Source organism: Panthera uncia (genome assembly GCF_023721935.1).
Source record: "Panthera uncia isolate 11264 chromosome A1 unlocalized genomic scaffold, Puncia_PCG_1.0 HiC_scaffold_17, whole genome shotgun sequence".
Lineage (NCBI taxonomy): Eukaryota > Metazoa > Chordata > Mammalia > Carnivora > Felidae > Panthera > Panthera uncia.
In genome coordinates, this window is record NW_026057577.1 from 104354976 (window position 1) to 104380358 (window position 25383).

At 37.0% G+C, this 25383-nt stretch overlaps 2 protein-coding genes across 5 annotated transcripts in view; one reads left to right on the top strand and one right to left on the bottom strand.

Moving 5' to 3' along the window:
* THG1L (tRNA-histidine guanylyltransferase 1 like) overlaps window positions 1–6351 on the bottom strand; it is a 32266-nt gene extending 25915 nt beyond the window's left edge. For 2 of the 3 annotated variants that reach the window (XM_049647886.1, XM_049647888.1), the window contains exons 1-3: window positions 6256–6351; window positions 3482–3560; window positions 1664–1695 (exon numbers count right to left, since the gene is read on the bottom strand). In XM_049647886.1, coding sequence (XP_049503843.1) covers window positions 1664–1695; window positions 3482–3484 — 35 coding nt within the window. In that variant the 5' untranslated portion in view covers window positions 3485–3560; window positions 6256–6351. The remainder of the gene's footprint in view (window positions 1–1663; window positions 1696–3481; window positions 3561–6255) is intronic. The other variant, XM_049647889.1, reaches the window with a different exon arrangement.
* A 91-nt stretch (window positions 6352–6442) lies between these two features.
* The window catches only part of SOX30 (SRY-box transcription factor 30), a 36551-nt gene continuing 17610 nt past the window's right edge, over window positions 6443–25383 (top strand). Inside the window, exons 1-4 of one of the 2 annotated variants that reach the window (XM_049647882.1) lie at window positions 6454–7775; window positions 9375–9614; window positions 10808–10987; window positions 17725–18217. In XM_049647882.1, the coding sequence (XP_049503839.1) occupies window positions 6767–7775; window positions 9375–9614; window positions 10808–10987; window positions 17725–18217 (1922 nt within the window). In that variant the 5' untranslated portion in view covers window positions 6454–6766. Of the gene's footprint in view, window positions 7776–9374; window positions 9615–10807; window positions 10988–17724; window positions 18218–25383 lie in introns of both variants that reach the window. The other variant, XM_049647883.1, reaches the window with a different exon arrangement.

Below are 25383 nucleotides of genomic sequence, written 5' to 3' on the forward strand. Positions count from 1 at the left end.
AAAATCACTAGAGGGGCATCTGGGTGGCTCAGCCAGTTAAGCATCTGACTTTTGGTTTCAGCTCACATCATGATTTCATGGTTTGTGGGTCCGAGCCCCATGTCGGCTCCACACTGTCAGTGAAAAGCCTGCTTAAGGATTCTCTCTCTGCCCCTCCCCCATTCACATTCTCTTTCTCTCTCAAAATAAATAAATTTAAAGAATTTTTAAAAAATAAGAAAATCGCTAGAGACAGAGAAGAATATTTCATAATGATAACAGGGTCAATTAATCAAAAAGATACAGCAATTCCAAATAGCACCTAGCAAGAGAACCCTGAAATATGTAAAGCAAAAATTGATAACTTTGAAAGGAGAAGCAGACTATTCAGGAATTATAGTTGGATATTTCAATATTTCTCTCTCACTGACAATACTAATTCATAATACAACTAGACAGTAAATAAGAAAGGATATAGAATACTTGAGCCATACTATTAAACAACTAGAACACTCCACCCAGCAACAGTAGAATATACATTCTTTTCAAGTACACATGAAAGATTCTCTAGAATATATCACACACTAGGTGAAGGAACAAATCACAATACATTTATAAGGACTGAAATCATACAAAATATGTTCTTTGGCCATAATGGAATTAAATTAGAAGCCAATAACAGAAGGAAATCTGGGAGATCTTTATATAGTTTGAAATTAAACAATATGCTTCTAAATAACTCATGGATCAAAGAAGAAATCACAAGAGAAATTGGAAAATATCTCTACTGCATGAACAAAAAATTGGGACATAGCAAAACTAATGGAACACAGGTAAAGCAGTACACAGAGGGAAATTTATAGCCTTAAATGCTTATATTAGGAAGGAAATGAGCTTTAAAATAACCTAAAAAAATTAGCTAAGCTTTCAACTTAAGAAATTATAAAGGAAGAGCAAATCAAACCCAATGTAAGTAGAATGAAGGAAATAATAAAGACAATAGCAGAAATCAATTTTTCAAAAACCAGCAAAACAATAGACAAAATCAATGAAACTGACAGTTTTTTTAAAAGATCTATGGAATTGATAAAATTTTAGTAAAATGACTACAAAAAAAGAGAAGAGATACAAATTACCAAAATTAGGAATGAAAGAGGAAACATTCTGAACCCTATAGAAATAAAAATATTACAACGTAATATTATAAATTATAAACAACTTTATTTCAATAATTTGACACCTTAGTTGAAATGAGCGAATTTGCAGACAGAAATGACAAATTGACTCAAGATGAAATATAGAATCTGAATGGACCAATATCAAGCAAAGACATTACATTACTTAATTGAGTTACAAACTACAGACCAATACCCTTCATGAATATAAATGTTAAAACTCTTAAAAGATCCAGTAAGGTATGAAAAGTATTATACATTATGACCAAGTAAGGTTTACCCAGATTAGCTTAACGTTTGAATAGCACTTAATGTAATGCATATATTAGCAGCAGCAAACTACAGCCTGCAGACCAAATCTGGTGTCTTTTTTTCTGTAAATAAAGTTTTGTTGAAACATAATTATTCCCATTCATTTACATGTTGCCTATAATTGCTTTCATGCTACAAGAGCAGAGTTGACTGATTGCCACCGAGATCATACAGCTCACAACACCAAAAATACTTACTTTATGGTCCTTTCTGGAAAATGTTGCTGAAGCTGGAATAAAGGAGTAAACAATATGATCATCTCAATAAATATAGAAAATGCATTTGATAAAATCCAACAAACATTCATGATAAAGCTCTCAACAAACTAGGAATAAAACATAACTTCTTTAATTTGATAAAAAGCAGCTACATAAAACCTACAACTAACATCATGCTTAAAGATGAAAGACAATGCTTCCCCCCAATATTGGGTACAAAGCAAGGATGTCCACTCTTGCCACTTCTATTTAACACTGGACTGTAGCTTCTAGCCTGTGTGACAGGCAAGAAAATATGAATATAATATCAATATACAACCAACTAGAAATGAAATTAAGAAAATAGTTATATTAACAACAGTTTAAAAAATATTTAGGAATTTTAACAAAAGAAGTGCAGAACTGTAGACTGAAAGTTACAAGACATTGTAAAGAAAAATTAAAAAAAAAAAGAAAAAAAAAGAAAAATTTAAGACCAAAATAAATGGAGATATGTCCCAAGTCTGCAAATTGGAAAACTCAATATTGTTAAGATATCTATTTTTCTCTGCAAGTGAATTGCAGAGATTCAATGCAACAGGCTGTGTGTGTGTGTGGTGAAAATTGATAAGCTAATGTTAAAATCCATAAGGAAATCCAAAGGACCAAAAATAGCTAATATGGTTTTTGAAAAGAACTAAGTTTGAGGACTTATTTGACTTAATTTCAAGATTTACCATAAAACTGTAATGATTAAGACAGTGTGGCATAATACTTCTAGAGAAAAACATGACAGAAAAACCTTTTTAACTTTGGTTTAGGCAAAGATTTCTTAGATATGATTAAAGGCATATTGATAGTTAGACTCCATCAAAGTTAAAAAACTTTTACTATTCAAAAGACATCATTAAGAATGAAAAAATGGGGTGCCTGGGTGGCTCAGTCGGTTAAGCATCTGACTCTTGATTTCAGCTCAGGTCATGATCTCACGGTTTGTTATTAAAGCCCTGCATCAGGCTCTGCACTAACAGTGCAGAGCCTGGTTAGGATTCTCTCTCTTCCTCTCCCTCTGCCCCCCCGCCACTCTCACTCTCTCTCTCTCTCTTTCTCAAAAATAAATAAACATTAAAAAAAAGAATGAAAAATAAGAAGAATGAAAAGAAGCCACAGAGTGGAAGAAAATATTTACAAACATATATCTAATAAAGACTCTGTATCCATAATATATTAAGAATCCCTAAAAAAAAAAAAAAAAAAAAAAAAAAAATCCCTAGGGGCTCCGGGTGACTCAGTCAGTGTCCGACATTGGCTTAGGTCATGATCTTGCAGTTTGTGAGTTTAAGCCCCGCAGTGGGCTCTGTGCCGACAGCTCAGAGCCTGGAACCTGCTTCAGATTTTGTGTCTCCCTCTCTCTCTGCCCCTCCCCCTGCCACACTCTGTCTCTCTCCCTCTTTCTCAAAAATAAATAAACATTAAAAAAAAATTTTTTAATCCCTAAAAGTCAACAATAAGAAAACAGCTGAATATAAAAAAATGGACAAAAACACTTTAATAGACACTAGGCAATGAAGATGTATAGAATAGCAACTAAACACATGAAAAGATGTTCAGTGTCATTATTTATTGTGAAAATTTAATTTTAAATACAATTATTTACTATAACATACCCACTAGAGTGGCTAAAATTTAAATGACTTATGGTACCACATGTTGGAGAAGAGGCAGAGAAAGTGAGACCCTCATGTTGTGAGTGCAAATTTAAAGTGGTACATTCATTTTGCAAAGCAGTTTGGCAGTTTTGTAAAAGTTTATACTTACCATATAACCTAGCAAGTCTGTTCCTAGATGCCACAAATATTTGTATATGAATGGACATCATATTCACAGCATCAAAAACCTAGAAATAATCAAATATCAATCAGCTATTGAATGGATAAGCAAGATGAGTGACAGACATCTTACAACAAAATATCTAAAGACAATTTGGTATTTCCGTATAATAGAATATTACTCTGCAAAAACAAACAAAAAAAATGAACCACTAATACATTCAGCTTGGATGAACTTCAAAAACATTATGCTATGTTAAAGAAGACAAACAGATAAGCTTACATATGATATGATTCTATTTATATGAAATTTCTAGGAAAGGGAAAATTACAGAGACAGAAAGCACCTGGGGTTGGAGGTGGGGCAGAGTTTTTACTACAACTGGCAACAAGAAGAGTTTTTTGGGTTTCATTTCAGAACTTTCTTGAGTTGATAGAAGTGTTCTCAAACTAGATTGTATTTATGCTTACACAACTTTATCAATTCATTAAAACTCATCAAATTGTACACTTAATTGTAAGCTTATGATACAGAAATCAAACCTTAATGAAGCTATTTTTTGTTTAAAAAAATATTGCTTTCTGATTAAAATATACTCCCCATATATGATTTGCATTGCTGTTACAGAAGATTGTCATATCACTTTTTAAATTACTAATTCAGATTGGAAAATGAACTAGTCCTGAACAAAATCAATTAACTTGATTTATTTCTATGCCTCTTTCATCATTCTTTGTGCACATGTTTGGCTCTTATATTTAAACCCCAGTTCAGCGGTTCTCAAAATGCAGTTCAGGAACCAACTCTTTCTGAAAGTCTGCTAGGTTAATACTATTTTCATAATTCTTTAAAAAAAATTTTAATGTTTATTTTTGAGAGAGAGAGAGAGAGGGAGAGAGAGAGAGAGGCAGAGAGAGAGGGAGACAGAGGATCCAAAGCAGGCTCTGTGCTGACAGCAGAGTCCGCTGCGGGGCTCAAACTCATGAACTGTGAGATCATGACCTGAGCTGAAGTTGGACGCTTAACTGACTGAGCCACCCAGGCATCCAATCATAATTATTCTAAGACAATATTTGCCTTTTTCACTTCATTCTCTCATGAATGCAGAATGAAGCATTCTATATGACATGTGGATCACAACACATTGCCTGAAACACATGAGAATCCAACCTTTTTTTTTTTTTTTAAATTAAGCCAGACATTAGATTTACAGTGCCACTCTTAATTTTTGGGAAAACAGGGTTTTAGCATAAAAATGTGATGTGTTAACATGTAATCAGTTTATTATTGATATTTTGAATGAATTGAGAATATTTTTATTTTTTATTTATTTTTTTAATGTTTATTTTTGAGAGCGAGAGAGACAGAGCACGAGCAAGGGAGGGAGAGCAGAGAGAGAGACACAGAGAATCAGAAATTGTGTGCACTATCAGCACAGAGCCTGATGCAGGGCTCGAACTCACAAACCGTGAGATCATGACCCTAGCCAAAGTTGGACACTTAACCGACTGAGCCGCCCAGGTGCCCTGAGAACTAATTTTTTTAAATGTCCTTAGTTTTTATTTATAATATGGCAAATATTGATAGATAAAACCACAAACATTGATAAAGCACTTTGGAATCTTCAATCATTTTTGTGGGTGTAAAGTGTTCCAAGATAATAAAGTTTGAGAACCACTGCCCTTGTCTACCTTCCAGATAAGAACTCCTCTTTGCCACATTTGACAATAGGGGATTAGAGAATTGGGGCAGGTCTTCTTGTAGAGATAACTTGTTTTGGTTACAAAAATCATCTGCTTCAAGATAAATCTATAGATCTTAGGACATCATTTAGAAATGTAGCAATTTCCTTTTTCCTCCATGATGAAAATAAACACAGTCCTAATAAAAGGAGAGGCATAGTCATAGAAAGGACTTGGAGAGTGCCTGGCACAAGAGTAAACCCTAAATATAGATAGTAATTACTGTTATTATTAGACAATAGGCAGTCTTTATTTATCGAACAAGAATTTCTTGAATGCCTACTATAAGTCAGGCTCTATGGATAGCATCAAGGATTCAATGATGAGCAAAACACTGCCCTCAAGGAGGTTGCAGTCAAGGAGTAGAGTCATTAAATAATATAAAGAAATACATAATTACAAATTGTGGTAAGAGTTTTAAGTGATAGACATGAGTGCATAAAGGAAATTTGCCCTGATTTTCAGAATCTGGTAAGACTTCTCTGAGGAAGTGACAGTTGAGCTACAATTTGAAAAATGAGCTGGGAGGAGGTAAGGAGACATAAGAGAGAAACAGCTTTGGGGCATTTTCAAAGTCCCTTAAGATAGAATGATGAGAGGATAGTGTAGCTGGAACCCACAGAGCCCAAGGTATTTGGAGCTTTACATGCTTTGCAAGTACATTAGACCTTTATCATGAGATCAATGGAGAGCCATGGGAATATTTAGGAGCGTAGGGTGTGACAGGACTAGATTTGCACTTTTAAAAAGATCTCTGGCATCTGTAATATAGTGGAACAAGGATGCAAAATGGTGACTATTTACACAGCAGTATCCAGGTGGAAGATTATGGAAGCTTGGAATAGAGTAATGGCGGTGGAAGCCCAAAAAGGTGGGTAAATTTGGGATGTATTTTGCTAGTAGGGCCCAAAGAACCTGGCGATCAACTGAAAGTTATTGTACAAAAAGGACGGTTGCAAAATCCTCCCCCTTTCCCCTTGGCAGAGATCTGAAGGGCCCCCCGTGAAGCACGGGACTTACATGTATTCTGGCACGTCAGCCGGCAAGTACAAGGCCCAGCTCCCCATCCTGCGTAAGAGACTCACTCGACTTTATCCCCTGGAGGTCAGTGGCATAGAACCGCACCGTTCCCTGGGCAACACCATTGTCGGGCTCTCCAGGCGGGGGAGGGGTAACTAAGGACAACGGCCAGGAGAGAACTCCGGAAGAGAGGCAAAGTCAGAGGGGGAAAATGGGCAGCACGTGCCACAGCCCCTGCCATCGCGGGTGATTCGAGGGCTCAGCACGAGGAGAGAGCGGTGGACGGGAGGGGCCGGAGAATGCGCCTGTGATTGGAAGGCCGGGGGTACCGGGACGCTTGTGATTGGGCGAGGCCAAGACGGAGGGCCGCGTTTTGAACCGAGTAGGGTTCTGGGTAGTAAGTGCTTTGGAAGGGTCTTAACCGAAAGGGGAAAGGGGAAGGTCGCCAACAAACGGCTGAGCTCACAATCCGGGTTGGGACCAGGCCCTGGGGTCGTCCCCCCCTCCCCCCATGGAGAGAGCCAGGCCAGAGCCGCCGCTTCAGTTGCGCCAACTGCCGCGGGCGACCCCGCCGCGCCCGCTCCGTCCTGCTCCGCCTCAGCTGCCGGTGGAGGGCACCTCTTTTAGGGCTGCAGGCGCGGATCTCCCTGCGTCGCCGCCCACCCCGTGCGCGGCCGCCATTACGACCGTGGCCTCGTCGTGTGGGGAACCCCAGGCGTCGAGTGTACAGCCCGCGGCACGGCGACTGCTGCAGGTCAAGTCGGAACAGGTGTTGCTGCTGCCACCAGGGCCACCACTGCCTGAGGCCCTGGAAGAAGGCGTCGTTGCACCCTCGCCAGCGAGGCTGCTGCAGCTGAGGCCCGAGCTACTGCTGCTGCCACCGCCGCCGCCCGCGTCCGACGGCGCCCTCTGCAGACCCGAGCTGCACCCGGTGCAGCCCCGGGCGCTGCACGTCAAGGCCGAGAAGCAGGAGCCAGGGCCGGGCTTGGATCCGTCGACGGGGACTCGAAGGCCTGTGGAGGCCGGCCATAGGGCCTCCAGGGAGGCCAAGGTAGAAGGCCCCGGGCCAACCCTCGACTGCCGCCGGGGGGGCGAGAAGAAGGGCAGATTGGAAGCGGAGGAGGTCATGAGGGATGCAGCGAAAGGCGGGGAGGGTAAAAACCTGGTGGCCATCAGAGAAGGCATCATCAAAACGGAGGAACCCGAGAGACTCCGCGAGGACTGCAGGCTGGGCACTGAGCCCGCATCCAATGGCCTGATCCATGGCAGCAAGGAGGTCATCCTGGGCCAGCCATCCAGTGCCTTTGGGCCACACCAGCAAGACCTCAGGATCCCTTTGACTCTACACACAGTCCCCCCTGGGGCCCGGATCCAGTTTCAGGGACCTCCACCTTCAGAGTTGATACGGTTGACCAAGGTCCCCTTGACACCGGTGCCTATTAAAATGCAATCTTTACTGGAGCCTTCTGTAAAAATTGAAACTAAAGATGTCCCGCTCACCGTGCTTCCCTCAGATGCAGGTATTAGACGACAGGGGAATCTGTTTTTCAAACTTCGTCTGTGTTGCCCCATAGCTGACATGTCAGCTTTCAGAAGCCTAAACTAGAAAAATGAAATCATGGAACTGATTCATTACAGGGCAAAGTCTGCACAGGTATCACTTCCGATTGACTTGTACATATACCAGTAAAATACACTAACATGTTCCAAGATTCCCAAACATTTTTTAAAAATACCTATTTTAAGACCCAGTGAATGATGAGATTTAGAAGTGACTAGTGTTTATACACAAAATAGAAATATTCTCACTAGATATCACAGTTACCTCAGCCCTCAGTTATGCTGCACTTAAACTACCGTATTTAGTAGCTTAATATTTTTACGTGTATCAAGAAGAAAATTTTAAATGGTGTTTAATGAAAAAATGGTTATAATCCAGCAGGAAAGTTTATTCTGGATTTGGGCGTGATTTGTCTTCTTTAAAAATGAATAGTAAACATTTTTCTAAGAAAAGTAGTATATGATTAAATGTAACAGTTTAGTATTCTAAATGCTAAGGATTTATAGACATAGAAAATGAAAATACAGTAGAATAAGCTAGAAATTGTTTTCAAAGAAATGACTATAGTTAACAGCAGTAACAACTACGAACATATTTCTAACCATTACTTACGAACATATAGTTAGAAAATTCTTATTTTAAAATTTAATTCAGACAGTATTATGCCAATCAGTATCATGGAAAATCATATCAATCATCAGTTCATATTTTTATTAACTTTCATATCTATTGTTTTCTTATTTTTCTTAATGATCCTTTCTCTATGTCACCCTCTTGCTTTTATAAACTTCATTTTCTAAAGGAGAGAAAGGGAGACCTTTCTTTATAATACTTATTTGTGTGTTTTAAACCATTTTATGTATCAAGTAACTAAAGAGAAACAATATAGGAAGTTTGTAGAAAGCTGTTTTTGATGACTTAGGTAAGAGATGTGAATTTAGCCACCTTCTTTTATTGTAATTTCACTTGGTCACTTTTGTTATTTTTCTTTCATTTTTCTCCCAGGACATAGGATCAGTGTCGATTACCCGCCTGGGCAAGAACTTCTCCTTCATAATGAAATATAGTATTATATTATATTTTTGCTTGAATGGACACTACAGGGCCATGTAAATGAATTCCTTTAAACATTTAGGGAACACTTAGCTAATGCTAGGATTATAGTCATGAATAAGTCATAGTTCTCATCCCCCAGTAATAGAATATTTTTAATGGGAAAGAAACTATATGATAATTATTGGTAGAGGTATTACTAAAGCTCAAAGAGGTAATGAGCCAGCAGTTTACTATATTTTCAACATTATTACTCTTACAATAACTTCAACAATATTATCCTTTTTGAAGAAAAGAAGAGTCATTCTAAGCTATAGTTTAGAATGCTGAGTTCAGGCGTTATGAGGCATTCTGGAATACTGGCAGTTCTTTGACTATATTGAAGTGTGTATTTTCTCCAGATATTTAAAAATAAATATAGATGAATGTGCACTTCACTTTAACATTGTGTGTATGTATGTGTGTATGTAGCACATTAATTTAGTTTTTAATTTTTGTCATGTAGGAATACCAGATACTCCCTTCAGTAAGGACAGAAATGGTCATGTGAAGCGACCCATGAATGCATTTATGGTTTGGGCAAGGATTCACCGGCCAGCACTAGCCAAAGCTAACCCAGCAGCCAACAACGCAGAAATCAGTGTCCAGCTTGGGTTAGAATGGAACAAACTTAGCGAAGAACAAAAGAAACCCTATTATGATGAAGCACAAAAGATTAAAGAAAAACACAGAGAGGAATTTCCTGGTAATCCAATGAAATGAACAAAACCTCTTTTTAGTTTCTTTTAAATTTATTTAGGTAAAGATTAGGTTAGGTTGAGATGAAAAGACAAAAATGCATATTTTTCTAATCCAATATGTACAATTAAGAGAATAATGGCTAATACTGTAGTAATGATTGAATCAATACTGGGCATAAGTTTTCTTAAATAGAACAAAATAGAGGGTCTGGTCTCATACTTGCCAACTAATAACAAACCTGGCGATGTAACAATTTTAGTGTGGTTTTGATTAAATATATAGAAATGAACTTAATGAAGGTAAAACTCCAGAGTTCTAGACTATAACTTTGCAAATAGAAAATGAAGAGTTAAAATCACAGCAACAGAAACAAATATGCATCATACACTTAATGAGAATGCAGGAATTGACACCATGCTCCATTTTAATGTTATATAGTTATCAGAACATAGTTGTGCCTTCTGACTGATAAATTTATCCTCATCATGATGTAGTTTTAAAGGAATTCTGATTTATCCCCCAGCTGTAGGACGTTTAGATTAAGCTTGGGTAAAGGCAAAGTGTATGGCCAACATGATCATGCATGATGGGAGAGGAGTTATCTTTTTCTAAAATATTAGCAGAAAGGTTCTGGATGTGGGGGTAGGTGGTCGGAGTGATACCCCTGGTTATTCAGTGGCTGCAAACTGTTATAACTCCACTTTTCTGACTTTGGAAGGAAATTGGGTTGTCTGTGGACTTAGGACTGCCAAGTTTAGGAGAGTGACTCTTCCAACTAGGCATAAAAATGACTGGTCGTTAGTGACCATTTCATTGTAAGATACAGACAATTAGATCTCACAGAAAGTGAGGAAACAGGAGATGAATAATATCTTACCTTACAGGTAAAGGAAAAGCCTTGAGATTCAAACCCAATGTCTTTAATGTTGATTTTACTATGGAATCAATGTGTGTCTTTGGATATAAGACATTTGACCTTACTCTGAATTGTGGGTTATAACACTGACCACTAGTTAAGAGCTATCTGGATATTAAAATGCACAGAAATAGCCTAATAAAGCTGGAAAAGACACTTTAGACAATAACTTTTTTTTTTTAATTTAGAAGTATTTTGGATATTTTATTGTGAAAAAAACTGTCTAAAGGCTAAATAGGGCCTATATGTTCAAATTAAAAATTGCTTATCTTCTTCTATAGGTTGGGTTTATCAACCTCGTCCAGGGAAGCGAAAACGCTTCCCTTTAAGTGTTTCCAATGTATTTTCTGGTACCACACAGAATATCATGTCTACAAATCCTACAACAATATATCCTTATCGCTCACCTACCTACTCTGTGGTAATTCCCAGCCTACAGAATACCATCACTCAACCAGTTGGTGAGTTGGTTTTATTGTAGATTATTAATTTTTTTAATAACTGTGTGAAAATTTTACCTTAAGGTGAAATTTTGTTTCTGTTAGCTTAAGAATTTTTAGAACAACAATATTAAGGGAAAAAATCAAGAAGAAATGTTTAATGTTTAAAAACATTAAATTGGAGAAGGAAAAATTTCAGTAGACCTCAAAGCGCTTGGTTTGCCAGAGTAGCAAATGTTCCATGTGTAAAACTTAAGACCTTTTAACCAAATCAGCATTAGCACATAGATTAGGCAGATAATGCAGGAAATGACTGACGTAATTCAATAGGAAATAGGAGTGTCTTTGTACTATCACCAAAAAAGAATGCCTTGCTAATGGGATATAGAGCATCCTGTTTTGGAATTTAGCAATGATGACTGATCTGTTAAGACTGTTCTCTTGCTGCTCTAGAAAAGTAGTGAAAGTAATCTATTTTCTACCAAATATCTGGTTCTGTATATTGTCTTTCCCTAAATTTCCCCTCTATTATCAATTCTTTATAACATTCCTGTCTGTTGCTTTTAAGAACCCAAAGTTGAGAATCTATTATCTTGATAACTTGATAACTTGATAACTGTCCATCATGGGTTTGTTCTTCCAGCACCTATTTTACAATCTCTTAGGCAGAGCTTTATACATTCACTACTTACTGTTACTTGTCCTAAAACCACTGCTTTTTCTAGTTGCCACCTGTTCAGCTCCTTCTGGTAATACAGCCACCCCTTAGCACTAAGGGGTTTAGATATGTTAAAAATTGACTTTTTAGAATCTTACACATTTTCAATGTTCTTTTTTCCCTATGTATCATTATAGCAATTGATAGCAACAAAGCCACATTTAAGATATCTAAGCCAAAGCATAAGAGACTCTTAAAAACTGAGAACAAACTGAGGGTTGATGGGGGGTGGGAGGGAGGGGAGGGTGGGTGATGGGTATTGAGGAGGGCACCTTTTTTTTTTTTAATTTTTTTTTTTTACCATTTATTTATTTTTGAGACAGAGAGAGACAGAGCATGAACGGGGGAGGGGCAGAGAGAGAGGGAGACACAGAATCGGAAGCAGGCTCCAGGCTCTGAGCCATCAGCCCAGAGCCCGACGCGGGGCTCGAACTCACGGACCATGAGATCGTGACCTGAGCTGAAGTCGGACGCTTAACCGACTGAGCCACCCAGGCGCCCCAAGGAGGGCACCTTTTGGGATGAGCACTGGGTGTTGTATGGAAACCAATTTGAAAATAAATTTCATATATTGAAAAAAAAAAAGGAAAAAAAAAAAGATGTCTAGGCTCAAGAGAAAGATGCAGAAAGCTGATTATGTTGCCTTATTCTCTTCCAGCAGAGTCAGGCACTTTCACACCTCATTATTTGGTAGTATCTCCTTTAATCCTGTATTTCAACTTAGGCTTAATTAAGCCTTTGTTGATGTATTTTGTTTTGCCTGCTATGTTATTTATGATTTATGCTTTCACAATCCATATTTCTTCTCTTTATTCTTCCTTTCAAGACCTCTCTTCCATCTGCCTCTATCCACAGTTAAATACTGCATGAGACCATTTGTATCTACTTCATCTAATATTTTCTCAGTTATGACTTTGAGCTTCTATATAATTATTAGGTGAATGCTGCATAAGATCTAGTTATATTAATTTTATCAACTTGGATTAGAACATTCTGTGAACTTGACATTATACTACTGTAATCTATATAATCTTAACCTATCTGCTATGAAAATGAATTAGGGTTCAGAAATCTTACAGTCTTCTTCTGTAGGTGAAGGGGTTTATTGAGTCCCTCTGGTCTTCTTTCAGTTGCCTTTTATACTATAATGACTATTCCACTGATTCCACTGCGTTCCTTCTATAAAAGTGAAGTCACTTAGTATTGACTTTGAGGTCTCTCAGATGTGACTCCTTCAATTTTCCTTTGGATTGCTTAATTTTTATTTACACTTACATACTTGGGCAGCCCTGTTTAATACATTTGGACAAACTTTCCATTTTTAAAAGATTTCTTTCCTTTTTGATGGGTTCTCTGTTCTCTTTAATTTGGTCAGTTAACCAATAACTGTGATTTTTGAGGCACATTTTTTACTTCTAGGTTTTTAGCATTATCATATAAAATAACCTTCATTTTTAAATGAACTCTTCATTTTAGTTACCCCTATTAGCTTTATTTTCCCCTAGGCAACATCTGTATTTCCAAAAATCAACCCAAGAATGGACTTTTTTTTTTGTCTTTTTTTGTTGTTAGGATCTTAAATTTAAGTATGTTGTGATCACTAGGCAATATTTCATGTACAGAATTCATGCACCTCCTAGTAGTCTTTATCCATTATTTGGTTCTCAGTCAAGCTTATTTTATTTAACTGTGTATTCTGTTAAACTTATTTGTTCTGAGAAGCAATTATTTGTTGCATGTACTGGATCATCCTAGCACATTTTTATCTCATTATGTCAATCTATTTGAAATCTAGCAATGTAATTTGGTATCCTACTTTGTTTTGATGAACTTTTCCATCTCAATCTATAGTGTATTCCACTGCCATATTTGCATGCCTGCCTACCTGTCCCCCACTGCCTAATGTTTATTAAGCACCAGTTATAGATAAAACTCTGTGCTTGAGGCAGAATATAAAAGTATCTTTACAGTCTCTTATATAAGAGCTTATAAGGTAGTTCTAGAAAGGATAGATAAAAATACAACCAATTTTACTACTTCTTTGATGGAATCTGTAGTACCTTGTCTGATATAATTTCTGTGACCAGTGCATTATGTTTACTCCACCTTTCACATTTAATGCCACGTCCCGAGCTCTTCTCCTATTTCTCATTTCCAAAAATGATTACAGCATGATAGTCCAGAATTCTTTTTAAACATCTTTATTTTATCAAATACCTTTGATGCCAGTTATGCCAGTACTATTATTTTATATTGTCAAGTTTGTTTACTTTAACGTCTTACAGAATTCTAGTGAAAATTATATATTTTTTTTTTAGTGTTTATTTTTGAGAGAGTGTGAGCAGGGAGGGGCAGAGAGAGCGCGAGAGAGAGAATTCCAAGCAGGCTCTGAGCTGTTAGCATGGAGCCTGACACGGGGCTCAATTCCATGAACCATGAAATCATTACCTAAGCTGAAATTAAGAGTTGGATACTTAACCAACTTAGCCACTCAGGCACCCTGGAAATTATTTTAGCCTGGGTTTTGAATGTCACTTTATACATAGATGAATTTTCTTGTTAATTATTTTGTTCTCTACATTGTATTTCTCAGGCCTGAAATTGGTTTGCCTTATTATATCTTCACTCATTTGACATCTTTCACTCTTCTGAATTCATACCTTTCTCTAAATTTTTAGTTAAAAAAGTTTACTACTATTTCAGTTGTTTGATGCCTTTTTGGTTTACCCACCTCTTCTTGTTTAACTGAAACAAGCCAAAAAAACCCTACACTGTTCCGATCCTATTATAATCCCAAAAAAGCTAGTTGTCTCTCTACCTTAAGATCCATTCCAGCAAAGTATTATGTCCATGAAAGACACAACTCTGGCTCAGAAATTACTTGAAAAGTGATATAGCTCTATATTGTAGGTTTTCTTGAGAGGGTAGGGAAGGAGGAATCACGTGGTTCAACATATAGTAAGTCTTGGGGACTCCTCATTACCATTGTCCCTCTCCAAAGTCCCACTTTTTTTTTTTTAATCAGTTGCCTAACTGTCCCAATTCTTCATTCCCCAACTCTGTCTCTGCATCTCTGCCTATTACTTTATTTCTCTCTCCTCTCTTTCTTTCTCTGCCTCTTTTTCTCTTTACTCAGCCATATGCTGGTTCTTCTCTCCTTACTATCTCCATATAGCTTTTTCTTGTAGAGAAATATGGGCTGTCCTCATTTTCTGCCATTCCTTACTCCTTCGCTGTTTATCCCAGTCACACAACAAAATCCTAGTTGCACTCTGTCCAGTCAGCACAGGCAGTGGATTCTTCCTTTTTTGTAGAGATGGTGAGAGAGATAACTTTTTTTTTTGTTCCTGTCATACTATACTATAGGACTAGAATTCTGCTCTTTATCTCATGTAATGATTAGATAATGCAAGCTGCTTTAACAAGCACCTAAACATAATGGTTTAAACAGGATTATGGTTTATTTTTATACATTTCAAGTTTAAAATAGGTATTTCTAATCAGTGTGTAGCCGTCTTTGAAAGAGTGCCTCATAGACACAGACTTCTACCCTGTGGCACTGCCATCTTTAATATGTGGCATCCAAGGCCACCAGACCTCGTGTGCATGAACCTGCAGAAAGGGAAAGAGCATGGAAGATAATGCATGAAAGTTTTTCATGGACCAGTCTTAGAACTGGTGCAAATTTCTTCTACCTTCCACTGGGTAGCCCTTAGCCAAATGGCAGTTCCTAACTGCAAAGGAGGCTGGGAAAGATAACCTAGCTCTATGCTAGAGAAGAAAACAAGAGACTGGCTAGTCTTTTACATACTTTATCTACAGCTTGAAACATTAGAGCTCTGCCCTTCCCACAAGCCTTCCCTATTCACTGACAGTTTATAGAGATGACTGGATGATGCAGACTTTTACTTCCTGCTTAACCACTGGAATTTTGACATTTAAGACATCTTCATTATAGTACAGTGTAATTATGCATCTTTTTTTTTTTTTTAACCTCAGACCAAAACAGTGCCTGGTTCGTTGCTTAGTGAATATTGAATTAAAGGAATGCATGACTTATCATCTCATGCCTCATACCTCTTTTTTTTTTATAGAAATATCTTTGGTAAAAAAGAACATTTCATATCAGCTAAAAGATGAGTTCCTTCCTTCTTCAGTATCTGAAGTAATATTAGTTGGTCTGTGTAGTTCCTTTCCTTTTTTTAGGAAGATCCTACTTCTTTAATGAAGACTGAGAGCTTCTTATACTAGCTATGGGGGAAAGAAACCTGTGTCAGAGGTAGATTTTAGGAGCAGATGTCTTGAGTGCAGTGATAATTAATAAAACTTTTGAAAGATTTTACGGATCAGCCCAGCTTCATAGTTGTTTAGAGAAGGGAGTTCTTATACTAGATCAGTGGTAGAAGTGCTGTCAGTTATAGACTTATTTGTTAGTTGTTGTTGTTGTTGTTTTCATCTAGTCATACCTTTCTTAACTATTATTAACCAAGTTCTTTGCCAAATACTGGGATGCAAACATGAATGAAACTGTTCCTTCTCTCAAGCTTCCAGTTTTTTGATTGTGGTAAGGGTGACAGGCAAGCAAATAACAAAGATTTATACTATTTTGTGATAAGTTATAGATTTACATGTTCTGAGGGAACATGGAAGAGGAAAATTACTTTATGCTTGATCAATCAGGAAAGGCCTAAGGCCTGTGCCTCACAGATGGGAGGGTACATAACCCTATCAACTAAGAATCAGGACAGCTTCATTTACACCCTTCTCCTATATTATCTGTACTTAACTCCTATATTATCTGTAACTTAACTTAAGTACAGATATATCCCAATTTCTTGCCTGCAATATATCCCTTAATTTCTTGCCTGCAAATTTAAGAGGAGTATTATATGCCTTATCTGGAGAGAAAGAAGAAAGGAAAGGCCTTACCTGGGCAAGACTAAGAGAAGATCTGCATTCCTTTCAGCCTCGCACAAGACAGTTCTAATCATAGAGTTTGCTCTTGGACTGCATCTTATATATGAACAGAGATCTAACTGCGTTGGAATAAACCAGATCATGGGTCTATTGCTATGGCTTCTCTATGTCTTTCTTTGGAAAAGTTTAGTTTATTTCAGCTAATGTGTCATTTAAATAACTCAGAAACTCAATTAGTCCTCTCCTGTTCAAGAACATGATTGTTTTATCTACCTTTAAAAATCCTGCCATATCCATCATGCTTTGCTGCAATAATATTCCTTTCCTATCTGCCACAAATTGTTGATCTGTGGCGAGTCTTCTTCTCCCTGGGCATTTCCTTCTGTATTCACATTGAATGCAATAAAGCAAAATAATTTTACTGATTGCTTATTTTTTCAATTAAAATATTAAATGTTATTCATAATTTAGCTTAATATAGAGAAGTATATGACATAGGAGAGAAATGATGCATACCACTGCCCTGAAACCTCAAATAATATTTAAAATAAAGTTAACATATTTAGACAATAGAAAATTCAAATGGTATTGATAGATATAAAATGAAAGTCTAGCTTTTTTTTCTGCACCACTGCCCTGTCCCTTTCCCCAGATGATTGTTCCTTACAAGTAACCGTATTATTAGTTTCAGTAGTTTCATATTATTTTTTAAAGAAAGATTTATATATACATATTAGCGTTTGTGTGTATTTGTCTTTCACTCAAACACTCAATAATTTTGTTCATTTATTTATTCATTCAAAAGTATTTGTGGAGGGCCTATTCTGTGCCAGCTAGAATTTTGAGCCCTAGGGATACAGCAGTGAGCAAAACAAAAGGTTTGTCTTCTCATGGCACGTAGAATCTAGGTGGGAAAGAGAGACAAAAAATGTAAAATAGGTAAACAAAATGACTTTGATTTGTTTAAAATACTATACAGGAAATAGAGTGGTTTGATGTGGTGATGTTGTTAGGTAAGCTGGTTAGTGAAAGCTTCTGGTTGTACAGTTTATTAAATTCTGAAAAAAGAAAGACATGGAGCAATTCAGTTAATGCCAGACCTATGCTGTTTTTATTTCTAAAGGTGACGCCACACCTGCCATCCAGCTGCCCACACCTGCAGTCCAGCACCCAAGCCCTATCTCACTTTTCCAGCCCACCGTCTCCAGTACTGCCCAGGTGGCTGTCCAGGCTCCAAGTCTGCCCCTCCGACCGGCACTCCCACCCCAGCGCTTCGCTGGGCCCTCCCAGACAGACACTCATCGGCTACATTCTGGAGCCAATCGCTCTGTGAAGAGACCCACTCCTGTCTCTCTGGAGAACACCAACAGGATTCCAACAAGTGCAAGTACTGCCCATGCCAGATTTGCAACCTCAACCATCCAGCCTCCCAAGGAGTATCCTAGCGTTTCCACTTGTCCCAGAAGTGCTCCAATCCCCCAGGCTCCTCCTATTCCACACTCACATGTCTACCAGGCTTCTCCCCTTGGCCATCCAGCCACATTGTTTGGGATACCACCGCGATTCTCTTTTCATCACCCTTACTTCCTACCTGGACCTCACTACTTCCCATCAAGGTAAATGAACATTTTTTTTCTTTCACCTAAAGATACATATAGCTAACAAATTTTAGTAAAAAAAGGGACTTCCTCAATTCTGGTTGGAATCTGATTTAGATTAGAGGCTGAGTAGGGGCCAAGCAGTCAACATAAATATATGAAGGAGGATAGATGAGGACTAAGGGAGCAAAAGAGAGTTCATGCCCCATCTAATAGGATAGCTGTTACTCAGCTTTAGCTGACTGTTGCCACAAGATAATATGGGCTCCAATGTTATCAGATCTGATTTTTCAGAAAAAATCAGTGATAAGGGTTTTTAAGATCATTTAGGAGTACTGATGCATAGGGGCACTTGTACCTCAATGTTTATAGCAGCACTCTCAACAATAGCCAAATTATGGAAAGAGCCTAAATGTCCATCAACTGATGAATGGATAAAGAAATTGTGGTTTATATACACAATGGAGTACTACAGGGCAATGAGAAAGAATGAAATATGGCCCTTTGTAACAACGTGGATGGAACTGGAGAGTGTGATGCTAAGTAAAATAAGCCATACAAAGAAAGACAGATACCATATGTTTTCACTCTTATGTGGATCCTGAGAAACTTGACAGAAACCCATGGGGGAGGGGAAGGAAAAAAAAAAAAAAAAGAGGTTAGAGTGGGAGAGAGCCAAAGCATGAGAGACTCTTAAAAACTGAGAACAAACTGAGGGTTGATGGGGGGTGGGAGGGAGGGGAGGGTGGGTGATGGGTATTGGGGAGGGCACCTTTTGGGATGAGCACTGGGTGTTGTATGGAAACCATTTTGACAATAAATTTCATATATTGAAAAAAAATCATTTAGTTACCCTCCCACTCCCAAAGCACACCTTATTGTATAGAGCTGTGCTTCTCAAACTTTTATGTGTATATCAGTCACATGTGATCTTGCTAAAATGCAGATTCTGAGTCAGTACGTCTAGGATAGAGCAGTCTAAGGATATAGTAGGCCTGATATTCTGCATTTCTTACAAGCTCCTAAGTGATGTGAGTTCTGTTAGTTTGTAGACTACATTTTGAGTAGCAATGATATAGAGGAGAGTGCTTGGTTTGTGAGGTTAAATGACTGGTCTAAAGTTACACTGTGGTTTTTTTAACCAAAAAATTTCCCATAAAAATTATCAGTAAAAGAAGTGATTTTATTTATTATTTTAAAAAAATTTTAATGCTTATTTATTTTTGAGAAAGAGAGAGAGCAAATAGGGGAGGGACAGAGAGAGAGGGAGACACAGAATTCAAAGCAGGATCCAGGCTCTGAGCTGTCATCACAGAGCCCAACATAGGGATTGAACCCATGAACCACAAGATCGTCACCTGAGCCCAAATCAGACACAACTGACTGAGCCACCCAGGCTCCCCTAGGAAGTGATTTTCATAGGGAAGTATCTAGGGAAAACAAATTTGTAACTTTTCATTTTGGAGCCATGGAATTTAGCTCCTTTGCAAACATTCTAATAGAGTGTAACTTCTACTTTTCAATTGCTGTTAAGTGTATAAACAGAGATAGTTTCTATTGAAATTGGAGCGTTACATATCTAACACCAGTCTTTTATTGTTACTTATTTAGGAAGGTAAAATTACTTCCCATTTAGGTATACCAATAGCTCAAAGAACTTTTCAGGTGTATATTATGTTGCTTCAATTCTTAATGGGATTGCTTGCTTTAAGTCCTTAGCCCAGTTTGCCACAATCGTCCCCCATTTTGTAGTTTACTGATGGTCAAGGGGATGGTGGCCCATGTGACTTTCTGATATTAGAAGAGGCAATATGGACCTTTTTTCTCAAAGCATTATGATTGTGCATTTTGACCTGTTTGGTGTTTCCTGAAGAATTGGTTTAAGGGCTTACTTTTGTTTTACTAAACTCATAACACTTTCAGGGTTTGAATGGTCTTTCAAGTGGTGTTGTGGAAAATATTTAAAAGCATATACTATCCACAACTTCCTGGAGGAAGGGACAACAGATGAGGCAAGCAGCATACAGACTGAAAAGCCTAAAATAGACTGGGAAGGGAGATACACGGGGGAATAAGTGCTTTGAGAAGCTCCCACGTATATTGGGGAACCCAGAATGGCACACACATGTCCTGGGCTAGCCACATATTCAGCAAACACCTGATCTTTAGACTCTGTATAAGTAGGAAATCAAGTCTAAGAAAAAATTGTGAACAGCCTGGTTAAGCACTGAAGGAGTGCCCCAACTTAGAACCAGTCTGCAAAGATTGGGAGGCTATTTATTGCTTTGTTTTGCTTTGCTTTGTTTTGGCTCTACATGTTTAAAGAAATCTCTGCCAAATCACTAGGTGATCACTAAGCTAGTGGAACAGACTCAATAATCACACATGGCAAAGAATGAAATCTAAACAAAAATAGTTTAGAAAGGTCACCAATGAAGCACACAAGTACAACCCCAAAGAAGCAACAATATCATACCCTGGGTGGGGGAGAAATCTGATTTTTGGAAATACTACATGATAATACTCAAAAGGTCCAGTTTTCACCAAAAAAGTATTAAAAGCATGCCAAGAAACAAGATGGTATGGGATTTACAAGAAAAATGAACAGAAACTATTCCTAAGGAAGCCTTGACATTGGATTTATTAGACAAAGACTTTAAATCAACTTTCTTGAGCTAAAGGAGCTAAAGGAAACTGTGGGCAGAAATCTAAATGAAACCAGGAGAACGGAGTATCACCAAATAGAGAACATCAATAAAGATACAGAAATTATAAAAAGGGACCAAATGGAAATCCTGGAACTTAAAATTTCAGTAAATGAATGAAAAATTCATTATAGAGATTCAACAGCAGATTTGAGCAGGCAGAAGAATTAGTGAATCTGAAGCTAGGTCAGTGGAATCATCCAGTCTGAGAAGCAGAAAGAAAAAATGGTGAAGAACCTAAAAGACCTGGGAGATACCATTAGGTGTACTAACATAATCATCAGGGGAGTTCCAGGAGAAGGGGTGAGAAAAGAAAGGGCAGAAAGAATATTTAAAGAAATAATGGCCAAAAATGATCCAAATTTGAAGGAAGATGTGAATCCAAGAAGTTCAATGAATACTAAATAGGATAAATTCAAAGAGATCCACACTGAAATACATTATGATCAAACCATTAAATGCCAAAAAATAGATAATCTTGAGAGCAACAAGAGGAAAGTGACTTATCTCATATAGGAGATTCTCAATAAGGCTAACAGCCAATTTCTCACCAGAAACCATGGAGGCCAGAAGGCCAGATGCATAGTGCTGAAAGAAAAAAAAAAACATCAATTAAGAATTCTATAATTGACAAAATATCCTTAAAAAATAAAGGAGAAATAAAAACTTTCAGAGATAAAAGTTGAGGAGGTTCATAACTAGTCGACATGTCCTACAAGAAATGCTAAAGGGAAAACTTCAGACTGAAATGAAAAGACACTAGACAGTTACTTAAAGCCAAACAAAGAAATAAAGAACCCTGGTAAAGGTTACCACATAAGTAGGTACAAAAGCCAGTATTATTATATTTTTGGTTAGTAACTTCTCTTTGCTTTATATATTATTTAAAAGGCAAATGCATAAAACTATTATAAATCTATGTTAATGGATACAAAATGTATAAATATGTAATTTATGACAACAATATAAAGTGGGAGTGATGTTTTATATAGAGTTTTCATATGCCAATGAAGGCAAATATCAATTTAAACAGATTGTTATCAATTTAGGATTTTAATTGTAATCTACAAGGTAATCATTTAAGGAAATAACTTTAAAAATACACAAAAAGGAGGGGCACCTAGGTAGCTCAGTCTGTTCAGTGTCCAACTCTTGGTTTGGGCTCAGGTCATATCTTGTGGCTTCATGAGTTTGAGCCCCAAGTCAGGCTCTGTGTTAGCAGCATGGAGCCTACTTGCGATTCTCTCTCTTCTTCTCTCTCTGCCCATCCCCTACTCACACTGTTTCTGTCTCTCTCAAAATAAATAATTTTTTAAAAATATTTCTTTTAAATTTTATTTATTTTTGAGACAGACAGAGACAGAGCACAAGTGGGGGAGAGGCAGAGAGAGAGGGAGACACAGAATCTGAAGCAGGCTCCAGGCTCTGAGCTGTCAGCACAGAGACTGACATGGAGCTTGAACTCACAAACCATGAGATCATGACATGAGCCAAAGTCGGACACTTAACTGACTGAGCCACCCAGGTGCCCCAATAAATAAATTTTAAAAATAAAATAAAGTAAAAATATACACAAAGGAAATGAGTGAAACAAAATAGTACACTAGAAAAAACCCATTAAATACAAAAGAAGACCTTAATGGATAAATTGAGAAACAATAACAAAAGAATGACATATAGAAAGCAAATGGCAAAATGTTACAGTAAGTCCTTCCTGATCAGTAATCACTTTAAATGTAAGTAGATTAAACTCTCTAACTAAAAGGCAGAAATTTGCAGAATGGGTTAAAAATAGGATCAAAATATATCCTGTTTGCAAAAAACTCACTTTAGATCCAAAGACACAAATAGGTTGAAAATGAAAAAATAAAAGAAGATATTCCATACTAATAGTAACCAAAGAGAGCTGGGGTGGCTGTAATAATATCAGACAAAATAGATTTTCTGTCAAAAATTGTTAAGTAGACATTGATAAAAGAATCAATACTTTAAGAAGATACAGTGATTATAACCATATACATATATAAAAACATGACTCCAAAATACATGAAGCCAAAACTGGCAGAATTAAAGGGAGAAATAGATAAATTTACAATAGTTGAAGACTTAAATACTTTATTTTTGAGATATAGTTGATATATAACATTATATTATTTTCATGTATACAACATGCTTTTTTTTTTTTTTTTTTTTTTTTTCTTGTGATAAGAAGTTTTAAGATTTATGGGGCACCTGGATGGCTCAGTCGGTTAAGTGACCAATTACGGCTCAGGTCACAATCTCACAGTTTGCGGATTCGGGCCCTGCGTCGGGCTCTGTGCTGACAGCTAAGAGCCTGGAGCCTGCTTCTGATTCTGTGTCTTCCTTTCTCTCTGCCCCTCCCCCTGCTTTCAGTCTGCCTCTCTCTCTCTCAAAAATAAATAAACATTAAAAAAAATTTTTTTAAAGAGATTTATTCTCTCAGCAACTTTCAAATATACAACTTGACAGTATTATTAACTACTGTCACTATGCTATACATTATGTCTTCAGGACTGACTTATAACTGGAAGTTTGTAACTTTTGACCACCTTCACCCATTTTTGCTCATTTCTAACCTCCTGTCCTGCCATCTCTGGCAGCTGCCAATCTGTTCTCTGATTCTACATATAAGTGAGATCATACCATGTTTGTCTGACTTATTTCACTTTTAATAAAGTTCTCAAGCTCCATTCATATTGTCACAGGATTTCTTCCTTTTTTGCAGCTGAATAATATTCCATTGTGTGTATGGAACTTCTGCTGCAATGAACATGGGGGTGCAGTTATTTTTTCAAGTTAGTATTTTCATTTATTTAAAATAAATACCCAGAAGCGGAATTGCTGAAACACATGGTAGTTCTATTTTTAATTTTTTGAGGAATGTTCATACTATTTCTGATAGTGGCTACATCAGTTTGCTTTCCCACCAACAGTACACAAGAGCTCCCTTTTCCCTACATCCACACCAACATTTGTTATTTTTTGTCTTTTTGATAGAACCATTTTAACGTGTGAGGTGGGGTCTCATTGTGATTTTTATGTGCATTTCCCTGATAATTAGTGATGTTGAGCACCTTATCATGTACCTCTTGGCCATCTGTACGTCTTCTTGGGAAAAATGTCTATTCAGATCTTATGCCCATTTTTTCCCTTTTTTTTAGGTTTATTTATTTATTGAAAGAGAGAGAGCAGGAGGAGGGGTAGAGAAAGAGGAGAGAGAGAATCCTAAGCATGCTCCACACTGACAGTGGGGGCTTGATCTCATGAACCATGCAATCATGACCTGAGCCAAAATCAAGAATTGGATGCATAATCAACTAAGCCACCCAGGCACCCCTTGTGCCCATTTTTAATTGAATTGTTGTTGTTGCTGTTGAGTTGTATGAGTTCTTTATATATTTTGCATATTAATTCCTTATCAGATGTATGAGTTGCAAATATTTTCTCCCATTTGGTAGATAACTGTTACATTTTGTTGGTGGTTTCCTTTCTTGTGCAGAAGCTTTTTATTTTGATGTGGTCCCACTTGTTTATTTTTGCTTTTATTGCTTTGCTTTTGGTGTCAGGCCCAAAAAATCATCAGTAATACTGATGTCAAGGAGCTTACTGTCTATGTGTTCTTCTAGGAATTTTATGATTTGGGGTCTTATGTTCAAGTCTTTAATTTATTTTGGGTTGATTTTTATGTGTGGTTTAAGATAGGGGTTTCATTCTTTCCATGTAGCTGTTCAGTTTTCTTAACACCAGTTGTTGAAGAAATTCTTTTCTTTCTCCATTGTATATTCTTGACTCTTTTGTAAATTAATTGACCATATATGTGTGGGTTTATTTCTGGTCTCTGTATAGTTTTCCATTGATCTATGTGTCTGCTTTTGTGTAATGCCATATTGTTTTGATTATTATAGCTTTGTAATATAGTTTGAAATCAGGGAGTGTAATGCCCCTAATTTTGTTCTTTCTCAAGATTGCTTTGACTATTTGGGGTCTTTTGTGGTTCCATCAAATTTTAGGATTGTTCTATAAAAAATGCCATTGGAATTTTGATAGGGATTGCATTGAATCTGTAGATTGCTTTGGGTAGTATAGACATTTTAACAATATTATTTCTTTTGATCCATGAGCATAGCATATCTTTCCATTTATTTGTGTTTTCTTCAATTTCTTTCATCAATGTCTTATATTTTTCAGTGTACAAGTCTACTATCTTTTTGGTTAACTTTATCTTTAGGCATTTTATTCTTTTTGAAGCAGTTGTAAAAGGGATTGTTTTCTTAATTCCTTTTTATAATAGTTTATTGTTAAAATATAGAAATGCAAATGATTTTTGTGTATAGATTTTGTATCGTGGCACTTTACCTAATTTGTCAATTAGTTCTAACCTTTTTTGTTGGAATCATTAGGGTTTTCCATGTATAGTATCATGTAACTGCAAACAGAGACAGTTTTACTTCTTCCTTT